The 19,369-nt window shown below is 45.4% G+C and overlaps 1 protein-coding gene across 1 annotated transcript in view; it reads right to left on the bottom strand.

Annotated features, from left to right (window-relative positions):
* cacna2d2a (calcium channel, voltage-dependent, alpha 2/delta subunit 2a) overlaps positions 1-19,369 on the bottom strand; it is a gene marked incomplete at its 5' end in the record, with an annotated part of 334,563 nt that overhangs the window by 146,042 nt on the left and 169,152 nt on the right. The window contains 2 exons of the mRNA XM_079510575.1: positions 748-886; positions 14,334-14,378. Of these exons, the coding sequence (XP_079366701.1) occupies positions 748-886; positions 14,334-14,378 (184 nt within the window). The remainder of the gene's footprint in view (positions 1-747; positions 887-14,333; positions 14,379-19,369) is intronic.

Below are 19,369 nucleotides of genomic sequence, written 5' to 3'. Positions count from 1 at the left end.
TATACTGTGTTTTAAACTAAGCATAATACTGTGTGTATATGTTGTGTATACTGTGTTTTAAACTAAGCATAATACTGTGTGTATATGTTGTGTATACTGTGTTTTTTGTATTTTTTTTGTTACCGAGTGTAGAGCACTTTGGTTCAACACACAGTTGTGAATAACCCAAAGTCTGTGCGTGTGCACATACTCGGGTGTGACTAGTTATAGATATTTAAAAGGTGCAGCTTTTTTCAAGATTACCACACACGCGCACACACACACACACACACACACACACACACACACACACACACACACGCACACGCACACGCACACGCACACTCACACTCACACTCACACTCACACTCACACTCTATGATGAATTCCTGTTCTGTTCTTTGACTATAGAAGTGTCTATTTGTACGTCTCTAAATGTTTTGATGAATTGAACAAGGTGGACCCTCTTGTAAACAAGTGTAATGCTTAATTGGGTCGTCCACTCACAGTTAACAGTCTTTGTATTGAGTTTGTGCTTGAAATGTACTGTAATTCTGCAAACTGTTAATAAATATTTCAATCAATCAATCAATCAAACTCACACACACACACACACACACACACACACACACACACACACACACACACAAACACACACACACACACACACACACACCAACATATAGCCTCTAAACACGAACACAGGGATGCTGGCGTGAGCCACCCGTAAAAGACCATAACGCAAGTGGCACACAGTACAGTACTCACAGCCTTTGTAGATGTCTGTGGGGATCTGGACAGCACTGGAGTTGTAGTTGACCTTGTTCTTGAAGCTGGCGTCGTACACAAAGTCCAGGTCCAGGGAGAACGGATTCTCCATCAGGTTCTCCTCCTCTCCGTCTTCTGACTGCAGGGCACACAAACGCACACACACACACAGACACACACACAGGGATGAGCACACTTCATACAAAAGAGAGGACAGACAAACAAGGAGAAAGACACAGCCCCAAATCTCACCGCATCACGCGAGGCGATCAGGCAAAATCTGTGACTTCTTCTAAAATATTTTCTGAAAACATACTTTTTATGTTAAAGGCCCTTTTCTTTTTTTTTTTCTTTTTTAAGATATTTTTTGCGGCTTACGCCTTTTATTGGTTTTTTTTGAAGGGACAGACAGTAGGCTGACAGGAAACGGGAGAGAGATGGGGGAAGACATGCAGTAAAGGCCGTGTCGGGCTCGGGAGTCGAACCCGCGGCACACTGCGACTGGATTACCAGTCGGGTGCCCAGACGGTTACGCCACCGCCTGGGCCAAAGGCCCTTTTCTTAGTGGTGTTGCCTTTGTATCAGTTGCATTGTGTCATTAGCTCTCAATTGTGTTCATTCTCTGTTATCCTCGTTTTCATTATTGTACCCATTGATCTATACTTGTTTCATGCTCATGGTTATCATGCTGCTCTTTTACCGTATTCTGTGAAGCACTTTGTAACCTCATTTTGAAAAGCACTACAAATACATTCATTATCATCGTCAAAACAGAGCTTCTCAAATTGTTCAATTTCAAGGACCCCGCCCCATAACTCTGAGAGAGCGTACAGATGGAACTGCATTTGTATGCAAGCGGCAAGGGTCAGTTTAGAGCCTGTTAACCCATTTTGGGCGGGAACCCCTTTTGGTGTTAGCATTATGTTATGCTTTAGCTATTGAAAAATAGCAGATCTGCAAGCTCATAGCGCGCCACCGAGTGGCGCGCTACGAGCTTGTAGGTCTGCTATTTTTGAAAAATCGAAGAACGACTGACATAATTAAGCCCAACACACACCGTCTGTGAACGCCGCGCGTCAAAACAGCCGCCTCCGTTATTTTTAATGAACCTATCCCACACCGGCGGCGTCAGACGCACGCTGGCGCGCGTTCACACCTCGCCTGACGCTCCGATACGCCGCTGTTCTATTTTCCAGGCGTTGCCGCGCGGCCTCCATCCGGGAATCCGTGGGCGTGGCTGGCCAGCCGCGCGGTAGCGCGCCGCGTCCTGTGGGTGTTGCTGTGCGGCTATGACGCGTGGCAATACTGTGCCGCGTCGCTGCGCACCCGCTTCACAGACGTGTGTGTGTTGGGCTATAGAAACAGCTTTTTCAGAAAACTGTCATTTTCAAACAGACATTTTTAGAATCTGATCTCGGGTCAAAATGGGTTAAAGCAATGCTGAATCCCTACCCCACTTTGAGAACCACGACGCACAAAAAAAATCCACACTGTGAATTTAGCTATGCATTGAAATTCAAATGAAATGTTTGGATAGGGTTCAGAGCAGAACACATCAATTACTCTGCTTCTTTTGTCTGCCTTCGTATTTGGGTTGCTCTCCCCCCCTGTCATCTCCAAACGACAGCGGGTATCAAAGCAGATGCCAGCCAGAGGGATTCAATTAGTAGCCTAAGATGATGGCTATCACTCACACACATGTAAGGTGCCACGCAAATTAGCCCCCCCGACGATAACTAGGGAACGCGTTCCATCACAGCTGTGTTCTACCACCCACTCAAACACCAGGCATAGAGGGGTGTTTCAGGCACAGGGTTGGCATTTTGGCACGTTTTTCAATTCTGTGTCTTTGCTGTCGGGCAGAAACCTTTTACTTTATGTCCAGAACGACACCTTTTCAGGAAATGGGAATATATATATATATATATATATATATATATATATATACACCTACTTGGTCTACCGGCGGGCTGGCCGGCGGGCGTGCAGACCTCTGACATCACTCTGACGTCATGCCTCACGCATATCACCGTGACTACAGCCACTACATAACCATATAAGGAGTTCCCAATGCAGCTATATACGCTCAAATATGGAGTGTGTTGTCTAAAAAAACGTCAATGTGTCGTGTCATGGCATCAGCAAACAAATCAATCTGTCAGTCCATGATGTTGTTGTGCACACTCTGACCCAGTGTGGGTAGTATTTGCCAAAAGGCACCACCGTTTGAAAACCATAGTAAAAAAAAAAAGAAATAGCTAAACTGGAAATAATACAGATAAATCACCAGAGTCCTTGGTGATGCAGAGATGATTCACCTTTTTACAGACCAGCGATCAAAAAAGTATTTACAGCACTAGACAGATTGGCCCTGGGTCTCTCCTCAGCAGTCCTCCCTTGACTGCCAGGCAGTGGTGCGTGATTTGCACGGCAATGCTTGGGAAAAAGGCAGGGGTGGGGGAAAAAAAGTACTCAAGTATACTGCAAGTATTTATACTTGCAGTATAAATACTGCAATGACGATGTACTTCGTTACAAGTAGAAGTCCCATATTCAAAATGTACTCAAGTAGAAGTACAAAAGTAGCGTCATCATAATGTACTTAAAGTACATAAAGTAGAAGTACTCATATTGCAGAATGAACCACACGTTCAAAATGTTTACAACCTCTTTTGAAAATAGCCGATCTACAAGCTCACAATGCGTCGCGATGTGACGCATTGTGAGCTTGTAGATCTGCTATTTTCATATGGCTCAAATGTATATAGGGCTGGCATGGTTTAGTGTTAAAATCTCCAATGTAAAGATTTCAAATTTTTGTAATGGAGTAAAAGTAAAAGATTTGGCTCTGAGGTGTAGTGGAGTAGAAGTAAAAGTATTGAAAATTGGAAATACTCAAGTAAAGTACAAATACCTCAAGATTGTACTTAAGTACAGTGCTTGAGTAAATGTACTTTCCACCACTGGAAAAGGGTATGGAGGCTCAAGCTTTCTATATAGAAACCTCCACCTCTGGCACAGATGACATTATCTGTTCCTATGAGTGTTTAGGATGCCCACTAAGGCCTCACTCACACCTTTAATGCATTGCTGCATGCTTGCTGTATGAATGCTGTGAGTGTCATGGCCGCCCCAATGCATTTCCAATGGAAGTCACATGGTTTGAGGACTACATTTTGGACTACAAGCTGTTGTATGGCTTTCGGCTGTGTTTCGACTGCGCCCGGCCTCTCCCCCTCATACAACACAAGTGTTGTGTCAGACCATGTGACTCCCATTGCATTGGGGCAAGCTGTGTCACACCCTTTGTATACAGCAAGCATACAGCAGTCTGCAGTAGGCATGCCACGGTATGATATTTTACAGTACGGTACGGTGCCGGTATTGATAACCTATACCTCGGTATTCCACGGTATTTATATATAATAAAAAAAGAAAAGAAAAAGATTGCCCCCCCACCTATGTATAGTGACTACACCTACCTCCTTATAAGCCCTTCTTTGTTCCCCAACCTGTAGGCCTACATATATTATTTTGTATTTACCTTTTATGATAATTTCAATTTTGTTATTTGTCATGTGACTTGTCATGATTATGAATTGATTACCCAGGACCTGAATGGAAACAAGACTGCAAGGACTTTTTTCAGTGATCCCTTTGGACATGTGTTTGACTGTACCCTATACTGATTACACTATTCCCCACTGTATTTCACTGTTATGGCTCCCCCTAATGGCCGTTTTGTACCCTGCACGCTGCAGCAGAGCTAGTGCGTAATCTCAACTGCGCATGATCACAACTCTGTGTGCCGTGTTGACAGTTCACAACTTCACACATAGTAGGCTACATATGGAAATATGGAATATACAATTGGATCTGGGTGTCTTTCAGCAACACTAACTCAAAGGTAGGAAGCAACTTTTCAATCTACTGCAGCTGTGTGGTGAAAATAAATGTTTTGCCTTAGTCTGCGAGTGGAGTTGCACTGCATATGCGCAGCATGCGCCGCCCACCGACGCTGTATTAAAATACCGTCAGCTCGGAAATCTCACGGTATCAACACCGTGGCTTTTCCTGTCGCGGTATTACCGAAATTCGGTATACCGTGGCATGCCTAGTCTGCAGCGACCGTGTGAGTGAGGCCTAAGACCCTGCCCTGTCAGAGGGAATAGAAACTCAAATGAAAGAAATCAGAAATGAAGTGGGTATATATATATATATCAATCCACACGGATGAAAGCCCAGGAGGTTTTCTCAAGGTCAATTCTCTGCTAACTAACTGCTTCTCCACATCAGAGAAGTCCCACATCATTTGTCGTGCTCCTATCTATCCCCCATTAGCAATTCATTTCGGGCTATTTTTAAGATGCTGCAAAACAAAACAACCTAAAACAAAAAGAAGAAAGGAAGGGGCGAGTGAAGGGACAAACATTTGAAAAAACAAAAGCCTTTTATTTTTAAACTTCTTGCTGTTCTTGCTGTGCCTGAACAGCAAGAAGTTCTTGCTGTGCCTGAAACTACATTTGCAATCTTTACAAACAAGAACTTTTGTTAAAATCACTGTCACATTGTTGAATGTGTTGAATTATATGATCGCTACATCTGTAGCACTCCGATACACACATTTTGGAGCGGTGCAGGCTAATTGGATTTGACATGATAAAAACGGTTTGTTTTTTGGTTTGAGATTAAATCAAAACCCCATGTCCAGAGCAGAAATTGATTGATGGCCTGGCTTTAATTGACTATTAAATTGCAATTACAAGCTGTTGTCGGGACGAGCAGTTGATGAAATCAGCCCAATAAACAATACAAATGGTAGCCATAACGACCGATGCATGATACACACTGCAACAGCATCAATGAACACTGATACCTGTACGTCATTTAGCATCCACATTGGTCAAGGCCAAGAGTCGATGAATTGTACAGTAAATGGTAAGTTTGTTCTCATTCTCTCTCCAATGTACTCATTGCCGTCCTCTCGTATTGGTATAGTCTGTCATCCTCCACTACTGCAGCTGCTTCTTTTGACCTAACAGTGAGGAGTTTCACCGGAAGGGCGCGTCGGGCGGACCACATGCAGAGGTCGGAACACGCCATCCTTCCCAGTTCCGCACCGGGCTAAAGTTCCTGCCCTGCACAGACCAGAGGTTTTAAATCCTCCTCAGGCTTGGCTGGGCGCTACAATGAAGGTCGCCGTCACAACAGAAAGCTTTACTGCGATTAAAACGAATCCTGCTGCACGTTGTCGGAAAGTGTGCGCTTCGTTTGGCAGGTGTGACGCCTCATTCGAATCCTAATGCGCATCAAAGAACCGCATTCTACTTTTGATTCGGTGCAGGTGGGAATGCAATCCGCAGCAAAAAAAGGAAATTAAGCTAAACACAGTTGGAGACGGAGAAGGGATATTCATTTTACGCAGCGCAAAGATGTCCCGTTTAACCTTGGATAGACGTGGGCAAATAAGGAGAGTAGGAGACTGAAGCCCTCATTGAAATATGAGGACGAGTACATTAATCAATTGCTTAAGGAAACACTGTAGTGTACAGAATATTCAGTCCGTCTGTGCGTAAACATGGAGTGTTGTCACTGCTGTCACTGTGTGGGGAGGGAGTGGGAACTTTCTTCATGTCGATTAACTTGTAAACGGAGGTCGGATTCATTTTGTGCTGCTGTCTGCGCTGTGCCTCCACATGCCCAAAAGAACAGTGCGTGCACACACACACACACACACACACACGCACGCGCGTGTGCACACAAGACAAGAGTCAGAGAGAGATGTCTAGTCCCCGACACACGTTACCCTAATTTTACGTCCTAACTATTACTCAAAGTATTATTTTAACACCATAGATTTCACTGTGTAGTTTATGAATGGAACACATTGATAAAGGTCCCTGCTGCGTTCCCAATTGCTGCGGATGACAGCGCAGTGTGAAGGCAAACCGCCGCAAATTACATATGCAAGAATCCCAACTTCTCCGCTCATTCGCATCGAGTCTACAGAAGTATTACGCCGGGGCTCCACCGGACGCGTTGCGTCTCCGTCGCGTGCGTCAAAAAACGAACCGGGGCAATTTTAATGCAGTCACGCAACGCGGGCAGTGGAGCCACCCTTCATTGATTAAAAATCACACCCGTGTGAACTGAGTGGTGCAAGGTCTTATATAGCCTGATCAGCTGTGGTCTGACGTAATGTCAGTGACCATAGTAACCATGCTCGTCTTTTTGGTACGAACAAACACGGGTACACGGGTACACGGGTACACGGGTACAAAGCCAGTTGTTGGAGTGGTTTGCACCACTCAAAAAGGGAACATTCCCTGACGGTGACGGAGATGCAACGCTGACACGCCCGGTGGAGCCCCGGTGTTAGGTGTGAATGCGACCTAATGAACACAACTGGCAATGCTCGTGGGAGGAAAACCAGTAGTGATGGGTTCTTCGGTGTGATTCTGTCTTTTATCGTTCCTCGAGTCGTTCAGTTTTCCTGGAAAGCCTGGTGACACAGGGTTCAGACAGTCAGTGGCGAAACGCACATTTTGAGTGGACATCATCTTTCGCCATTGGACAGAACAAGGTGAGGGGGGGCAGAAGTACTGGCTGAGCGGTGAATGGCTAACACATTATTTCAGCTAATCTTTTTAAGGACCGGGAAACGAAATGACTCGAGTCCCTGAAATTAACGATTATTCCCAACGCTATAAGCGAGGAGCATGATATCCGTCGCTGCACTAGCGCCCCCTACAGAATGGTCAGGGTGCTGCATGTTCTGCAGAGAATGTAACTACAGTATATGGAGAACAAGGTGTTCCACTGCATGTATTAAGCCCGCTCTCTTTGAAACGCCTCACTGTCAGGTGAAAAGATCAACGGCAGGCAACATCATGAGTATCCCAATTGTCGACTTCTATCATCATGTACAATACATAATCATTCCGACGTCCAAACATTTCCTCAGAAAGGGAGTCGATATAACCACAAATCTCAGAAACTTTCCAGTTGGAAAGTTTATGATGGTTTCACCACGGGGCACCATCAGATGACATCAGAAGGCCTTAAAAATTAGTATAACAAGTCAGCTCTGGCCTGAAGAACAACATCCACGTTGAACTCCGTTCAACAACTTGAACTTAACATATTTTGACCTGAGATCAGATTAAAAAAATGTCTTCTACATCCTGACAGATTTCTGAAAAAGCTTTCTATGTCTGTCGTTCTTCGATTTTTCAAAAATAGCAGACCGACAAGCTCGTAGCGCGCCACTCGGTGGCGCGCTACGAGCTTGTAGATCTGCTATTTTTCAATAGCTAAAGCATAACATAACATAACACTAAAAGGGGTTCCCGCCCAGAATGGGTTAATAGGCCAGCCAATCATTGTTGCTCTATATTTCTCCTGTCTGAAGAACATCTTGAATGCCATATTGCAGCATGCACCCCTTAGCCTGACTCACTGTACCTTCGACTCTCTAAATCATTAACATAATAATTATGGAAGTGATTCATGACCACTTCACAATTCAAACTTCAATGACTCAATTTCTAAAAGGTCCCCGGCTCCCTCGGGCCTCCCACGGTGCCTCCACCTCGTCTTTCATATAAACACGCCGTGTCGGCAGGAGCCAAAACATCCAGCAATCGGTCGCTTGTCGGGCGGCATGCAGACCTCATTATGTCCCAAACTCCTTACCCCACTTGACCCCCCCTGCAGTGGCCCGCACGTAGTTAACTGGCTTTATCGCTTCTCCAGCAGCCGTTGTTCCTAATGTCGGCATTAACCCATTTAGGCCTGACCTCGAAATTTAAAAAAAATCTTCTAAATCCTCCAGTTTTCTGAAGTACCCATGTTTCAGTGGTGCTCAATATTTCACGTCAAGGACCCCAAAAATTATATGTAATTGGCTGCCGACCCCCATCTGAAAATATGTTGTTCCAGGGACCCCTCAGAAGCAAAGATTTGAGTTAAAAACGTTCGCTTTGAAAAAATATATATTCCAAATTTGCGCCACATTTTCACGATGTTTCAAAAATAGCAGACCTACAAGCTCGTAGCGCGCCACTCGGTGGCGCGCTATGAGCTTGTAGATCTGCTATTTTTCAATAGCTAAATTATAACATAATGTTTAAAACACCAAAAGGGGTTCCCGCCCAAAATGGGTTAAGCCGGCACTGATTTCTGGAATTCAAGCTAAAATATTAGCAAACAATTGCCACAAGTTCCGAACACGTATAGCCATATAAGGCACATTTTGAGCTTGTAGATATTTTTTGTGTGACACTATAGTAGGATGATGAATAGGGGATTGATTTACGTGATACAAAATTAAAAGTTAAAATATGAAGATACAAGGTTTCTGCCCCGACAGCAACGCAATGCAAAACTTTGCAAGTAAATGCATCAAAGCCTTGGCTCGAGCAAGTTGTTTTAAGTCAATACGTTACTATTCAAATTGCAATACCATTAAGAGCAAAGGAATGTAATGAGATGCACCGTGTCTGCTGGCAGTGCTGTCAATTAATCCATTGAGACCTGGAACGCATCCATGTCACGTTAGCGTTTAACCACATTAACCATTAACCCATTTTGGGGCGGGAACCCCTTTTGGTGTTTTAAACATTGTTATAATTTAGCTATTGAAAAATAGCAGATCTACAAGCTCATAGCGCGCCACCGAGTGGCGCGCTATGAACTTGTAGGTCTGCTATTTTTGAAAAATCGTTAAAATGTGCCTCAAATCTTTCCGAAAATTGTCATGATTTAGAAAACTTTTTTTTTTAAATTTCGACGTCAGGCCTGAATGGGTTAAAGTAATGCTGCCGCTGAACGGCGCTGCATTAATGTAGCAGGAATCCGATGCTCACTTCATAAGCTCAGGAGCACCCAGCTTCTTAGCATTGATTAATTTATCATCAGGGGTGATGGCTTTAGCCCTGGATTAATGCTAGTTTAGCAGATATCTACTGACACGGCTCCTTGAGAGACACTGTGGGGAATTCAGTTGGAGAAGATATACAATAATCAGCACCGCCGATCGGACTGGACTTAATTGGACTCGAGACATCTTTGGTACCAGACCCAGTGGTTTTCAATATGAGGGTTACGGCCCCCGGGCCCCCACATCATGCGCCAACAGGGCGAGGTGGACTATTGGGAAGAGGAAAAGTAAAAAAAAAAATACAATTAAAAAAACTTTTTTAGAGAAATGTTTTCAATTCAAATTAAATTCATAAGATCATTGTGCCAGTTTAACTGCTTTCAACCTGGTGTCCCTACTTTGTGCATGTCGATTTGAAAAAGCAAACAAAAAAAGCAAAAATAGCAACAAGCTTGAGTCGTGAACTTGTAGATCTGCATTATTTTTTTCTTTTCTTTTCTGAAGCCATTATAAAAGGGGGGGGGGGGGGGGGGGGAGGTCCTTAGTATTGACACCACTGTTTCTCAGTGTGTGCTCCGGGGCCCACCAGGGTCCAATTGGTTCAATTGGACATTTCTTTGGAAATTGGGGTTGGGACCTCAATTTACACTTTAAAATTCTCAGTGTTAATTATAACTCTGAGACTGAACAGATGGAACGAAGGAATGGTTCCATTTGTTCACTCTCAGAGTTACAGACCCATAAGGGTTCATCTGGACCCCGGGGTGGTTCCTCGGACCCGACATAGACTTAACCGTTATTCCGATTGGCTAAAGGATGTGTCAGTAGCAGAGATTGGCTAAAGGATGTGTCAGTAGCAGAGATTGGCTAAAGGATGTGTCAGTAGCAGAGATTGGCTAAAGGATGTGTCAGTAGCAGAGATTGGCTAAAGGATGTGTCAGTAGCAGAGATTGGCTAAGGGATGTGTCAGTAGCAGAGATTGGCTAAGGGATGTGTCAGTAGCAGAGATTGGCTAAAGGATGTGTCAGTAGCAGAGATTGGCTAAGGGATGTGTCAGTAGCAGAGATTGGCTAAGGGATGTGTCAGTAGCAGAGATTGGCTAAAGGATGTGTCAGTAGCAGAGATTGGCTAAAGGATGTGTCAGTAGCAGAGATTGGCTAAAGGATGTGTCAGTAGCAGAGATTGGCTAAAGGATGTGTCAGTAGCAGAGATTGGCTAGTTTTCCCTTCATGGCATGACACGTGAAGCTGTTTGTTTGTGTCGTAGCCATTCTAGTTAGGGACGCTTTAATTTTTTTCCACAAGAGCCCAATCATAATTAACCAAGCAGCTTCTAATTAGGATCTAAATAAATCCACGCAGGAAAGACTGATCGGTTCATTTTCTTCAGCCGTCCGCCACCTGTTTTGCTCGATTCATTAACCAATTTGTTAATTTTATCTCCACATTCTCACGGTTTAATTAAAGGTTGAAGAGGCCAGGGATGACATTTTGAAGACTCTTTCATTCTCCACCTTCACCCAAGCCGGCAGGGCCCACTCCACACCACATCACTTGAGAAACAGAGGACAGAAAGTGCGTGCGTGCGTGCGTGCGTGCGTGCGTGCGTGCGTGCGTGCGCGTATGTGTGAGCGAGAGCTATAGCTATAGCTACTTTCTAACCACTTCAGCCCATACAAGAAGAGGAAGATAGACCTTTGTTCATCCATTTCAGCTTCGCCCATGTGACGGCTGCTCAGAGCCACTCCTCGTCCTGGCTGAGTGGATAAGTGCCCTGCTCAGGGACACTTGGACACATACTGGGCAGACTGGGAGGTGAACCGGCGACCTTCTGATTACCAGGCGTGCAGACGGCCTCTCTACTCACTAAGCTATGGCCACTAGTTTTGAAAAATCATTGAGCTATTGATCAGTGGGTCACCCCGGCTGGGTCACCTGAGTGAGGGGTATGATGTTCGCGAGATCCGAAACCCTGATGACCTCGGGATACATCACTGAGGAGTTGCATGTCCCAGTTGCATCCATGCGATGTATTTTCGTTCGTTCTGGCTTTTCATTTCTTTATTTTATTTTATTTAATCTATAATGACATGCAAAAAGTAACACTACTGTAGGTTCCATGTAGGGCTGAGGCCGATAGATACAATAGCATGTACTGTACATATAGCAACAAGAACGGCCAAAAGGGAAAAAAGGATCTGTGTGGTTACACAATATAATAATAATAATAATAATAATTATAATTATTATTATAATAATAATTATTATTATTATTATTATTATTATTATTATTTATAATAATAATAATAATAATAATAATAACAATAATAAATACAGGTAAGGGAGGGAGGGTGTGTGTGTGTGTGTGTGTGTGTGTGTGTGTGTGTGTGTGTGTGTGTGTGTGTGTGTGTGTGTGTGTGTGTGTGTGTGAGCGGCACACACGTTACCAGAGCCACAGTGGCAGCATTTGAACATGGAGCGATATCTCCGTGATGAGAATATCTGGTTCATCAACAGTCTGAATGACAATTATCTTTGTGTATCTAATTATCACCCCTTTGGCAAAATGACGGAATTATGTACAGCAGCACCAATATTTAGGGCCACTTATTCTTACATGCAAGTGGATAACTCAAACAATGTTAAGATATACATTTGTATTGACAATGTCGAGAAAAAACATACAATAGTTCCGAAAATGGTCATTATGGGAAACGGAATAGAGGTTAGTTAAAGTAGGACAGTAAATTAAGTAAGTTATGCTCTGTCGTGCGTGCAGTGGAGTCTCGTGCCAAAGACAGCCGACCTACGCGCTGCATGTGAGCACGTAGGCCGGCCGATTCCAGCGCACGACACCGCCGCACGCTGAAGTATGAATCGGGCTTAACCCATTTTGGCTTGTTCACGATTTTTCAAAAATAGCAGACCTACAAGCTCGTAGCGCGCCACTCGGTGGCGCGCTATGAGCTTGTAGATCTGCTATTTTTCACTAGCTAAAGCATAACATAATGCTAACACCAAAAGGGGTTCCCGCCCAAAATGGGCTTAAGAAACCATGCACTCACCTTTCTTTTTAACCCCTGTTTATCTTACCATGTCTCCTCAGAGGGACATCAGCAGGACTCATGGCTCATTCATACTTAATGGTATGACATGTGTGTGTGTCGCTCGCCATTCAAATACCAGACTTACTTACCAGACATACATTTTCCAAGTGGACAAAGCGTGACAATCTTCTACTTTTGGCAAAGCGACACACACGGCCATTGCGTCGAAGACTATATAAAGTAGGCCTTCGGATCCTCAGAGTCAAGAGGCCCGACTCTGAAAAAGCGTCTATATTAGGGTCTATATTAGGGTCTATATTAGGGTGCTCGTCGAAGCGTCGCTCGTGCGTCAGAGAACCAACGCAGTGCTGTGATGCGGAGCGGGGCGGGGGCGTGACCTTAGCGTGACCTCTATAGCTGTCTTTTGGATGGGTTGTTGGGCTGTGGGTGTGCGCGGCGGGGGTCAGAGGGTGTGTCGGGGGCCCTGGCCCCTCGCCGTGCCATGTTAATGATGACCGATGTGCTCCAATTAGACGCGCTGACAGGCCCTAAAGCGCCGTATCATTAATCACAGGAGTGGCGTGCAACAAAGAGAAAATCACACCGTGATTTATTGCTCCTCTGCTTCTCTCTCTCCCCCTATATCTCTCTCACTGCTCCCTCTCTCTGTGTCTCTGTATCTCTCTCTCTCTCTCTGTCTATTTCAACCTTTTGTGCTTTGGTGATCTGGGGAATTCTCGCACTCCCTCTGTGAGAGCAAATCAATCAGAAGGGCTAGGGGACTCGTGAGCTCCTGACCTATCGCTGAGGAGAGGACTGCAGGCGATGCGGCGAGACCAGTGACACACCGGTTAGAGACGACCATTACCCAAAACACCGGTTTACCTGCAGGGGCCTCTTGCCGGGGAGGGAGGTTGGAAGCCCCGGATCCTGTGCGTCCAAAGTAATGTCATATCTTTTGCATGTGTATCTTTTGCATCTTGGGTTGGCCTAAGAGGCATTCCGTTGGGTTTGCTCAGCCCTTGCTGAGGTCCACAATGATTATTTGAGATTGGGGGAGTAGGGCACACTGAGGAGGGATGCATCGGATCGAATTCGGGTGGGGGGTTGGGGGGGGGAGGGGGGCTCTAGGGTGCTGTCACATGCACAACACCGGCCCCTTACAGGTGATTTATACGCCGTCGTACGATGGGAGTCGCCACGGCGAAAATAGACGGGTTTACAAGCTCACAACGTGTCACGTCACGTCGCCATCTCGGCGTGTCGTGTCGTCTCGTGTCGTGTGCCGTTGCGATGCTTGCAGACCAGCTCCCGTCGACGTGCGGCCGCGTCGTACGACAGAGTATAAATAAACAGGTTGGTACACTTGTCAGACAGACTCACTGTAACTTGGTGTCAACTCACTAACAGACATAGACAGCCCGGGGGGGTGGGTGGGTGGGGGCTCAGACTGGAGGGTGGGGGGACACACAAACACTGTGTATAGGACGAGGAGGGGTGGAGTGGAGGGGTGCGGGGGAACAGGGTGACAGGGCAAGAGAGGGATTACCGGGTTAGACTGCAGGTACAGGTATACAGGGACAGAGAAGGTGGGGTGAGGACGGGCTGTGTGTGGGGGGGGGGGGAGTGGGGGCACAGGCCGTAAACCGTACTCACAGAATAGTCCGAATCCTTTTTTGAATCGTAGTATGAAATGTCACTCTCCTGCGCAGAAAAGAAAAAGTGGAAAAAAAAGAAACAGGTGAGCACAGAAAGATATAGCAGAGTTGTCTATATCCTGTGTAAAGATATAGCAGAGAAGTCTATATCCCGTGTAAAGATATAGCAGAGCAGTCTATATCCCAGTGTAAAGATATAGCAGAGCAGTCTATATCCCCGTAATGATATAGCAGAGCAGTCTATATCCCCGTAATGATATAGCAGAGCAGTCTATATCCCAGTGTAAAGATATAGCAGAGAAGTCTATATCCCAGTGTAAAGATATAGCAGAGAAGTCTATATCCCAGTGTAAAGATACAGCAGAGCAGTCTATATCCCTGTAAGGATATAGCAGAGCAGTCTATATCCCCGTAAAGATATAGCAGATAGACAGCCTATATCTCATGTAAAGATATAGCAGATAGACAGCCTATATCTCATGTAAAGATATAGCAGATAGACAGCCTATATCTTGTGTAAAGATATAGCAGATAGACAGCCTATATCTCGTGTAAAGATATAGCAGAGCAGTCTATATCATGTGTAAAGACATATGGCAGAGAAGTCTATATCCCCTTAATCCATTGAGACCTGGAACGCATCCATGTCACGTTAGCGTTAGCGTTTTAAACATGTTATAATTTAGCTATTGAAAAATAGCAGATCTACAAGCTCATAGCGCGCCACCGAGTGGCGCGCTATGAACTTGTAGGTCTGCTATTTTTGAAAAATCGTTAAAATGTGCCTCAAATCTTTCCGAAAATTGTCATGATTTAGAAAACTTTTTTTTTTAAATTTCGACGTCAGGCCTGAATGGGTTAAAGAAGCGACTCCTCTCTCTCCCACTGGCGATGGTGATTGAGAGAGAGAGAGAGAGAGAGAGAGAGAGAGAGAGAGAAAGAGAGAGAGAGAGAGAGAGAGAGAGTCATCATGGTTTATATTCACTCACACCGGTTGGTTCAGCATGAGAATATAATCAGCATCACAGAACACACAGTGGCAGTAGTGTGATGTGCAACGAGTACAGAATGGAAGTAGGTCATGAAGGTAGGTGAGCGGGATCGCTGTTGTTGAGAGAATTCCAAAATAAAGGAAAATGCCATGTCATTATTCCAGATGATGCTGTTTCTTTTAAGAGTAATGTGCAATGTGCAGTGCTGGAACAAGTACTTGAGTCAAAGTATAGATATAGCCTTACTTCTGGTCAAATGTTACTCCACTACAAGTGAAAATGGATTAGTATTGGAGGAGTACTTGCTTTTTAAGGTATTCAAAAGCACGGACAAAATTCAGATTTTCAATAAAAATCAATGATAGTGAAAATATCAGATCTACAACCACCTTGTAGATCTGCTATCGTCAGACATGGAGCTTAACCCATTCAGGCCTGACCTCGAAATTTAAAAAAATATATTCTAAATCCTCCAGTTTTCTGAAATAAATATTTTCACGATTTTTCAAAAATAGCAGATCTACAAGCTCATAGCGCGCCACCGAGTGGCAGATCTGCTATTTTTCAATATCTAAATTATAACATAATGTTTAAAACACCAAAAGGGGTTCCCGCCCCAAAATGGGTTAATAAGAGGTCAATTCCAAATGCACTTCCCCCCCCCATTCCTAGAAATGTAGTGGAGTCAAAGGTACAATATTTGTCTTTGAAATAGTGGAGTGATCTATACAGGCTATACAGAACTCAAGTAAATGTACTTTGTTACCGTCCACCACTGGCAATGTGTCACGTGTTCAAGTCCCGTGTTCAGAACACGTGGTCACATTGTGGCGTGTCTGGAATGCAGTCGAGGAACGTCGTCGTGTGCATGTGTGTGTGAGTATGCCGGGGATGGCGATAAAGTGTTCAGAATGTAGCATGGAGGGAAATAAAGTCATGAGAAGAGAATAAAGTGCAAAGCGCTGCTCTCCCTGGGAGTCCTATAACAGCCTCAGCTGGTGGTGATGAGTCATAGTAAACAGCATAGTAAACAGGGGGAGAGGCAATGAAAACCGCAACAAGATGAGCACCGTGACGCCGCCCTGCCTCATTGGCCCCGGCAACCAAACGCATTGGTCCACAGCCCAGCACCGACCCCCACCCTGTAACCTGCATATACGCTAATGTCTCTGGAAGAGCATGTACACACCTGCATATGATGCTAATAATGTCTCTACAAACAACATGTACACACCTGCATATGATGCTAATAATGTATCTGAAATAACATGTACACTGAGCTGCATATGATGCCAATGGCTCTACAAACAACATGTACACACCTGCATATGATGCTAATAATGTATCTGAAATAACATGTACACTGAGCTGCATATGATGCCAATGGCTCTACAAACAACATGTACACACCTGCATATGATGCTAATAATGTCTCTACAAACAACATGTACGCACCTGCATATGATGCTAATAATGTCTCTACAAACAACATGTACACACCTGCATATGATGCTAATAATGTCTCTGAAATAACATGTACACACCTGCATATGATGCTAATAATGTCTCTGAAATAACATGTACACTGAGCTGCATGTGCTGCTAGTGGCTCTACAAACAACATGTACACACCTGCATATGATGCTAATAATGTCTCTACAAACAACATGTACACACCTGCATATGATGCTAATAATGTCTCTGAAATAACATGTACACTGAGCTGCATGTGATGCTAGTGGCTCTACACATAACATGTATACGCAACTGCATATGACGCTAATAATGTCTCTGAAATAACATGTACACACCTGCATATGATGCTAATAATGTCTCTGAAATAACATGTACACGCTATGATGCTAATGTCTCTAGAACAACATGCTTAAGACATTTGAAGTTGGTCGGTCGAGATACGTGAACTACAGCCGGAGACGCCTACGTATACATACATACTGTAGATTTCGTAAGATTAATTATCATTAACATACGTGTTTTCGCCAGTTATTTAGGGGGCCCACTATTCAACAGCCTCACGGCCCACCAGTAAGCCTCCGACCCACAGGTTGGGAACGGCCTGCCCTAACCCTTCCTCTACGTCCTCCATGTTCTCCTCTGGACCGGCGTCTTTATCTCCGATGGAGAGGGGAGCGTGAGGGCAGGCCGGGGCCGCATGCGTGTGGCGAGCAGCGGCCGTGGGGGCCCGTCTCATTATCATGAGGAGGAGGTGGCTGGCTATGAGGACGCTCTCTCAAGGGCAACCGTGCACCCGAGTGTCTGAAATGAAATGTCCCTCTCTCTCTGCGTAGGAGCTGTGGTGGACATCACCGGCCTCTCTCTCTGCGTAGGAGCTGTGGTGGACATCACCGGCGATGGCCCGGTGGAAAGCGCCTATACTGTATGTCACGAACTGTTACTTTTCAGAAGATTTCGGAAATGGGGAAATGGGCTGGGGGTCCTGATCCGATGTGGTTATAGCAGAGTAACGGTTCCCAAACTATTGGCCGGGGAGATATGAGGTTTCCGACAGCGATGTCATGCTTGGATGGAGGCGAGAGGGGTCAGAAGAATGTGGTTCAGCAGACTGCTCTGAGAGGAGAGGAGAGGAGAGGAGAGGAGAGGAGAGGAGAGGAGAGGAGAGGAGAGGAGAGGAGAGGAGAGGAGAGGAGGAGAGGAGAGGAGAGGGGTAGTGGCGGCAGCAGCGGTTGGTGGTGGTGGCGATGCTGGTGTCGGGCGCAGTATAGGGAGGGAGGGCACTGCCAGTGCTAAAAATAGCTTGGTCTCTGCAGAGCCGAGAGAGAGGGAGAGAGAGAGAGAGAGAGACAGAGAGAGAGAGACAGAGAGAGAGAGAGAGAGAGAGAGAAGCAGACATACAGACATACAGACAGACAGACAGACAGGCAGACAGAGAGAGAGAGAGAGAGAGAGAGAGAGAGAGAGAGAGAGAGAGAGAGAGAGAGAGAGAGAGGGGCAGAGAGAGAGGCAGAGAGAGAGAGAAGCAGACATACAGACAGACAGGCAGACAGAGAGAGAGAGAGAGAGAGAGGGGCAGAGAGAGAGGCAGAGAGAGAGAGAAGCAGACATACAGACAGACAGGCAGACAGAGAGAGAGAGAGAGGTATAGAGGTAGAGCCAAAGCAGTGCTGTTGTGTTGTGCCTGTGATGCTGAGAGCAGGACTTAGGCAGATCCCAGGGCTGTTTCTACTGGTCCCGTTGCTACAATTAGTCTCACCACGGTGGCACTTATCCTTCTGTAAATAAGCCCTCCGCTCCTCGGTCCCTGGTGGGGTGGGGTGGGGGGGGGGGGGGGGGGGTACACGAGGGTCCGGTGGGTTCACACGCCAAATAGATTCGTTGCTGCCCGCACCGCGGCTCGTTTGTGCGATGTTGATTGCGTCGTTGGTAAGAACACGACCTCAAAATGTACACACATTCCATGCATGGTACACGCGGCAACACACCACCTGCGCACCTTAGGACCGTTGCTCACACACACACACACACACACACACACACACACACACACACACACACACACACACACACACACACACACACACACACACACACACACACACACACACACACACGTGCATAAGTACAGATGTGCATGACCCTCCCAGCTGCCCTCGGATAGCGTGGCCATCTGCTGTGGGTGGTCACAGGTCAGGAGGAGTCCAGGGTCTGGGGGGCCTGGGGTTACGCACACACCTGACGAGACATCTGCACATTAGCTGGAACACACACACACACCAACGTGTGCACGTGTAAGCTCGCACCTAATGTTGTATCAATGCTGCCATGCAGAAGCACTCTGTTACACTACAGGTAAAAGTCTGGTAATCAAAATGTATTGCATGTATTGGCATAAAAGTATACTGTACTTAAAGTACTCATTATGCAGAATGTCCCGTTTCACAAGTTATCATATACTGTATCTAGAAAATATCAGATCTACAAGATAAAAAAAATAAAAAAATATATATAAATAAAAATATGGGAACTGTGCACAAAAACTAATTTCACTCACGTTTTTACTTGCAAA

Source organism: Electrona antarctica, assembly GCF_951216825.1.
Source record: "Electrona antarctica genome assembly, chromosome: 9".
Lineage (NCBI taxonomy): Eukaryota > Metazoa > Chordata > Actinopteri > Myctophiformes > Myctophidae > Electrona > Electrona antarctica.
Note: the sequence above shows the minus strand (reverse complement) of the source record. Positions and strands in the feature narration are given on the sequence as shown.